This window comes from Pyxicephalus adspersus, chromosome 5 (genome assembly GCF_032062135.1).
Source record: "Pyxicephalus adspersus chromosome 5, UCB_Pads_2.0, whole genome shotgun sequence".
Classification (NCBI taxonomy): domain Eukaryota; kingdom Metazoa; phylum Chordata; class Amphibia; order Anura; family Pyxicephalidae; genus Pyxicephalus; species Pyxicephalus adspersus.
Window position 1 is genome coordinate 63,975,457 of NC_092862.1, and position 7,828 is coordinate 63,983,284.

The 7,828-nt window shown below is 34.0% G+C and overlaps 1 protein-coding gene across 1 annotated transcript in view; it reads left to right on the top strand.

Annotated features, from left to right (window-relative positions):
• The window catches only part of NRN1 (neuritin 1), a 12,330-nt gene extending 4,735 nt beyond the window's left edge, over positions 1-7,595 (top strand). Inside the window, exon 3 of the mRNA XM_072411757.1 lies at positions 2,379-7,595. Coding sequence (XP_072267858.1) covers positions 2,379-2,610 — 232 coding nt within the window. The 3' untranslated portion in view covers positions 2,611-7,595. The remainder of the gene's footprint in view (positions 1-2,378) is intronic.
• Positions 7,596-7,828: the final 233 nt, after the last annotated feature.

Consider the following 7,828-nt stretch of genomic DNA (forward strand, 5'->3'; position numbering starts at 1 on the left):
CAAATAACATTCAATAAATATAACATGACTTTTATATATATATATATATATATATATATATATATATATATATAAACACATATTTCTAATTCCCAAATTCTAAATGTTGTATTTAATGAGTTCCAATACATTATTCTTCTGCTTCCCAATATACTTTTATTAAAGTTATTTTTCTACTGCAACAAGGTCCAACAATCAGTATATATTTCCATATTCAATACATGTGTTCACTGAATATGCAAACAAGTAAGCAGAAGTTTATTCAATTTTTCATAAATCAACCCTCACATATTGTCACACACAGTAATGCTATTTGTGAAGATATATCCATATTTATAAACCCAAAGAAATATAAAATACTTGCTCTCACAGTACACATAGAGCGAAATCTTACATCATTAAAAGTCCCTGTTGAAATAACAGTTACTTTTGGCTTGCTAAAATGGAAAATGATAAATATATATCTTCTCCATATGTCTTGCTGACTGTGAGGATGGTAATGTTCATTCACAATTCAATATTACTACTCTGCAGATGCTGCAACCAGCGTTCACATTCCCAAAACGATTCGACTTGTGTAAATAATATCCCATTTATACCAAATAAAATTCTGTACACATGTCTGCAGTCCTGTATGCTGATTTTTCACTTATAGTGAATGCTATGGACTAGAAAAGTGAAATCTTTGATTGTAGTAATGCATTAACAAACGATTTTTTACTATTTCTGATATTTATTGATTACTTATTTTAAAATTAGTAAAATGTGATTATTATGGTAATATCGGCTGTTAATTGGGATCTGTCGGTCATTTATCATATACATGAAACCCAATAGAATTGTTTTTACAACAAATAGTATTTTCAACATAGGAAAGAGTTAATAGGAATCTAGATGTCTGATGGGAAATGCTATTAGGACAGAGACACAGCTTTCTCTAGCATCTCAATATATCATTATTTATTATAAATGTGACCATATTAGACTTTTACATAATATAGGACTTCTCATAAATTCAATCTAATAGATCTGATTTACTATAAAACACATTGGAAGGTCTGGGCAATACAATCACTGGCACACCAGACAGCCACATACACACCTACACAGACAGGGAAGGGAGGGGGAGACATGTGTTGAGATCTGCAATTGAAGGGTAGCAGCGGGTCAGCGATCTATTTTAAATATATGCTCCCCTGTGGGAATAGAAGCGTGCATGTACAATTCTACAAGAGGAACATTTGATCCAAGCTGATAAATCTCAATTGATGGGAATCCCACGTGTTTAGAGGCTAAAATATGGCAGCTGCAAGGACTCTGCTGTCATCCTCTGAACAATCAATGTGGTGGAGCTGTAGTGACATAACTCAGATCATCACTGACATGCACTCCTACATAGTAATATGATGAAAGAAGAAATAGTAACAACATTCATATTAATGAGAACAATAATATCAATGCAATTTTAAACAACATTCACATAACAATTTTAACATATACACTGTAAGATTGGTGCAGTCAGATACATTGAGGTCAATTGATTCTCAATAAAACTGTCTGATCAGCCAACATCCACCCTTTGTGTATTGTTCTATAAAAAACAGGGAAAGCTTTTATATAAAAAACTATAATATGTTTATGCCTGCTTGTGTAAATTAGAAACGATGCATCTATCCATGGATTTAGATAATTATAGGCAAGTTCTAGAAAATTATTATTACTTGTTATGTATCTAAAAGTCATTTTTTTTAATTTTAGCCCACTAAAAAACGAATTAAGTGATGCTTAGGTAGAGAAATCTCTGTATATATGTTAGATTTAAAATAAGCCTAATGCACAGAAGCACAGAAGTGGTCTTGTAGGAGAATCAGCAAGAGCAGATTTCAAGATATCTGAAGTGAGAAATATATATTGTATATATAAATTATAATTAATGTGGAAAGAACAGAAATGGTTAATGTCCTAATAGTTTATTTTTGTTATCTATGTATCATTAGGGATTGTTCTTTTCACTCCAGAATTGGTGTCCCTATTACATTTCCCCTAACCTCTGAGGACAATTCTAAAATATTTGCATTCTCCCTCACTTTTACTAGAATAGAGAATTAATGAAACCTAAACTATTTGACAAAGGGTCGAATCCTGGAGGTGCTGCTTTCCTTGACATACTTTCTGAGTCTCTGATCCAAAAGAGCAGACAGCAAGTTAAATAAAACTACTGATCTGCCAGCTCCCAGAACAGTGACCCAGAAATCATGGAAGCCACAGGATCAGCATGGCACTGAGCTATGACAGCTTTGGTGTTTCTGACAGCTGAGGTTGCCTTCTGCTTTCTTTGATGTTGAACTAACTACATGCTTTTACTATGTCCCATTCAGATACTGGAATCAATTTCACGTTTGTGCTGTCACAGTGCTCGCAGAGTGTCATGAAGGGGCAGCAGACATGTGGGAGAAACTGAAAAAGGATTCCAAAAAACTCAACATTGAAGGCAGCTTGTTCCAAATGTGTGGTGGATCTAATGGATCAGCCAGCCCAAGACCTGACCACACTGCCATCCTGCCTTTGCTCATGGTGTCTCTCTCCACCCTACTTACCTGGATCTTCTAATAGACCCAAAGTTTCAGGAATCCACACTCACTACCGCCACCTTCTGGATTTCTAGAGGAAGTATCTATCCGTTCTCCGGGGACGTTGTGTTCTCTGTGACGTTCAAAAATAATCATCTAGGATTGTGGAAAAGAAAAAAAAAGTTATATTATTTATTTTGTGTTTTGTTTGCCAAATGTTACCAAACAGTGAGCAACAACAGCCAAAACCGGACCTCAGCTTTACATCCTCAAATAGCAAAATAGAAACCTTGAGCCCTTTATTTCTTTGCAAAAGAAACTCAGGAAAGGCCCTGGGCCAAATAATAATAATAATAATAATAATAATAACAATAATAATAATATAAGGAGGAAACGGAAGCGGGCTCAACTTTCAATAAATCACAACATGCTGAATATAAGCCACGGGATCTGTCACATATGGATGATGTGCTGTAGATGTTCACATGTGAAACATATGGTCAAATAGCAATCTAATGTTCACCATAACCCCTCCTCCGCAGAACCATGATTTCCTCATTACAATGCAACTATGTAACCAAGGAAAACATAGCTCCGCCCACGAGCAACGGGAAGTCTATCAAGGATAACACTAGTAGAATGAATGCTGGAGTGGATGAATGAGTTTCTGAATGGCCAAGTATGGTGTATGGACTGCTGAGGGAAATTAGCTTTATCTGCTGTTGCCAAGATATATTTCCAAGTTCACTGCCTTTTATTTCTTTATTCTCCTTGGTTTAGGTGTACACATATTACTTACGTATCCGACAGTGTAAACCACAAATGGGGGTATAAATGTATAACCGTTAAAACAAATAGTTATAAAAATAAGAGATTTTGACATAAGAAAAAAGAGAGCCTTGATTTTAAACTAAATAAATGTAATTTAAAATAAAGTTTATTATAAACTCTAATCAGCAAAAAAAGATATTTGCTACAAAGTATAGTATGAGATATTAAATAAAATTATTGTTTCAAAAGTGTGTCTTTTATTATAATTCTATATTTGTTATGAAGTGTTTTATTTTTGGAGAGAGATTGTATTTTATCTAAAGCAGGTTTGCTTAGAGGCTTGGTAATTACTTGAATATGCAAAGCTGTATACTTGAAATATTCCTGGATTTATCTAGTAGAACAGGCTTTAGAAAGATAGTTTTGTATAGATAAGAGATGTGGGAGAAGCAAGGATAATTCAAAATGTAATAAAATGTATCAAATAAAACAGTAAGAGAAAATAGAATTGGTTACTATAGGACTAGACTAAGTTCTCTTGGCAAAACAAATGCTGGGATATCTAATGGGGTTGATTTTCTAAAGGAATACAAAGAATTCCAAAGTATCTCTCTGTAAATTTGGAAAATAAAGTGAAGTTGGATTACAATTAAACAGCCTTTAATGTGCAAAAAAATAATACAAAAACATTTGTATTTATTGATTGGGTGATAGAAGTGAATTTACCTAATAATAAATCATAGTAAACGTTGATTTAAAAAACTAGAGACCTGTTGCATATTATTGTCCGAAGGAAAATGTTTACTATCTTTTTCACATCTCATAATATCTGTTCACTGAACTTAGTAAATAGTGTGTGAAATTAACATTTATTTAGTGAGTGGTCATTTCTCAATGAGCCAAAACGAATGAGGTACATTTTGTTTAAAGAAATCATTGCATCAGTGAATAATAAATTTACTAATTGAGCTGTTATTTCTCTTTTAGTAAACAAACCACAGTGAATAAAGTAAAGTATGTTCACTTTCAATACCCATTTTTTTTGTTAAAAAAAAATATAAAATGTAATTAATCAGATGTTTAATGTACACACAACTTTCACTTATTCACTAAGCTCAGTGAATATTTATTTTACTAAATTAGAAGTTTTGTTCATGTTCCTGTTTTAATAAATGAACCACAGTGAATACCGTGCAGCTGTGTTCGCTGTACCCATATACATTATCTGATCCTTTAGTAAATCTTCCCCAATGAGTTAGGAAAAGATAGGTATAGAGAAAGGAGACAGGGAGGAGGACACCTTGATGGTAAAGAAGATGGTAAAACTAGAAACAATATCCAAGGAAACTGAGCAATTTGGGGAAGATGGGCACAAAAAAAGAGGAAAAAATGAAAAGAGAAAGTATAGGGTTACAAAAGAAAATGCAAGAAAAAGCCCAAAAAATAAAAATAGGAAGAATTAAAAAAAGCAAAATGAGGAAGCAGCTTCTGCTGAACAAAAGGTCACCACTATTAGGACTGCAAAGGTAGAGCGCTTGTTCTGTAGATCAGATGAGTCGTTTCATAATTAATAAGACACCTCAGCTGTATTTGCGAGGAGACTAGCTCTATTGATTTAGCAGAGGAAAATGCTCTAACCTTTTTCTATTTATAGGCTCTTGATGTCTAGAGTATACTTGTCTATACACATGAAAGCATCAACAAAAACCATTGTGCGCTTTCTCTGAAAAAAGCAAATCTACAAACAACAACATGCCATCTGATCCTCCAAAATGCAGCAGCACATTTTACTTTACATCCATTAAATATATATATTTTTTTCTAACAAAAGCCATGCCATAATGCAATATATGTGTTCTTACAATAGGATTGGGATGCTTATGCGTCAAGTAGGAGATACTTATTCCATCTACTCCCCGATCTATAAAAGCTCCATTCATAGCAGGCTGTATCTATTGTACATTGAAAGGTTACAAGCTGGGATGGAGAGCTTACAAACAAATGTGTATCATTCTGCACAATGGTGGATAGAGAGGTGAATAGAAATCCGAATATTGATATGTGACCTTTCCATGTTCGGTCTGATGTTAATAGGTAGAATATATTCATCATCAGATTGTAAATGGATCCATGTGAGCAGTTTTATTGTGTGGATGTATTTTGCTATGGTATGAGAGTTATTCTAAAGACAATGCTAGAACAAGCAATAAAGAGTGCTTCTGGAAGTGAGAAACAAGCAGTTCTCATGTGATTTCACATTCCCTCTGCTGTGCATTAATGATTGCTTTGGATCTATATATAGCACATGCATGGAGACTTCTAGACACCTTGTGAGTCCTGCAACTGCATGAGAAGCTCCTATCTGATTCTGAATAGGAAGGTGAAATTGCATATTCATTTTACAACAGGGTTTAACATGTTATGATTTTATAAGAAATCTTGTTAGCATTTCCAATCAAGGTTAAAAAAAATGTTCAAGGAAAAATAAATCCTCTGGGGAAATCTTGTCTCACTGTTATTCCATGTCTAGAGCCATGCAGATGTGACTCTCATTACCAGTCCAGTCTGCTGTAGCATACCCCAAGCCACAGGCAGTATGCACAGTCACACAATAGCCTCAGCATTGCTAATAGGATTACAAGCTGGAGGAGGCAGGCTGCTAGCACAACACCATCAGATTTTTCATCTGTGCTTTTTTCAATGAGGTTTATTTTTTCCTATATCAAATTACATGGTGACATTGCGATAAAGGGGAATTAAAGTGCAATTAATGATCATTATAGACAGTATTATTTTGTGTAGTGAGAAACATACATAGGATTATCAGGTGTAGAACAATGCACTGTGAAACTGGTATATATATATATATATATATATATATATATATATATATATATATATATTAATTGTCCCAGCTGCTGTAAGTTCTAGAATTGTTTTCCACCTATGACTGATTTACTAAAGGGGTTGTGATTATTCACACAATACATTGTGGTTAATTTGCTATTGGCATGATTGGATAATTGTACTGAGTATTCACACAATTTATTGTGCCAGGATTCTCAATTCCTTCAGTGAATCATCACTACTATTCCAACAGAGATGGTTGGGTTGACATCTTATAGCTTAGTCCAGAAGATGAAATTGAGTTCACTTTTGCAGTAGCAGTCCATATTTTTTTTTTTTAAAAAAAGATGCGCACTATTTATTTAGTGCATCAACCCTAGTATATTTTCACCATGTTTGACTCTTTCAGGTGGTTCAGGTTCATTTACAATCCAAGACTATATGGGTAGATTGACTGGCGTCCATCTAAATTTGCTTTAGCATCTGTATGGCAGTGGCATGGATATTAAACTGTAAGTGCCTCCTAGGCAAAGATATATATGAATGGTTTTAGGGACTTTGTCAGCAACTCTAAAACATCTGGATATCATATAGATAAGTGGTTGACTGTTATGAGTTATTGTTGGGTTTATTGAAATTAGTCCACATAGACTTCCTTTCAAGGTCATGGAAGGAAGTCTGTGCGAATATCCTAGCTTCTGAAGGTCATGGAAGATAATTTCAATTTTGCTCATAAACACCTATTTCTTATAATGAATACAGGTGAATGGTGGTTTTTAATCAGGCAGGGTCTGGCTCCGTTTTCAGTTTTCAAACATGCAAACTAAAAACAGGGCCATTTTTTGTTACTGTGCATACATGTACATGTTGATTTTATAAAACCATGCACTGATAAAATAAGTCGTTGTCATTGCTGATCTCAGTGTCATAGTGACCCAGTACTTTTTAAGATTTACACTTCTGACTTCACTAGTTGCATATTTGTTCCAGGTCCTATGAGCACTTAGATCACAAACAGCCAGGTAACCAGGGCAAGGACAACTTGTGTATTTTGCCTTACTTTGTAAAATATGAATTCTAATTCTAAGCGCACATTGTTAGGTACAGTAACATATAACAGCCAATCAGAATTCATTATGCTGAAATCAGACTTGTTTAAAAAAGCCAATGATGATGTGACTGTTAATTGGAGAATAAGAGCTTGCACTAGATGTATCAATGGAAATCATTACAACAGCTCATTTAGTCATTTAGATGAATGTATGCCTATGTATGTGTCTGTGAATGATTGTATGAGCATTTCTATAACATTATATAAATTTGCATTCATTTACTATCCACTTGGATGTGTTGCTCCTTTATTCCCCTTTGTTTTTCCTATGTTCTGTATTAAACATTTTAAAACAAGCATTAGTGCAATCTAATAATCATGGCATATTGTTTGACTGGTATCTCTGTAAATAAACTAGATTAAATATCTTACTGCACAGAGAAAGGGCTATGTTTTTAAAATGTATTTTAGAACTGTTCCACTGAACCAATTGGTGTTTTTTACTTCTAAATAGGCAGTTGGCTAATATTACATTTCCCTTTCCCCAGTAAGAGCCTTAGGCAAAGTGGGAGCATAAACTGAATCATGA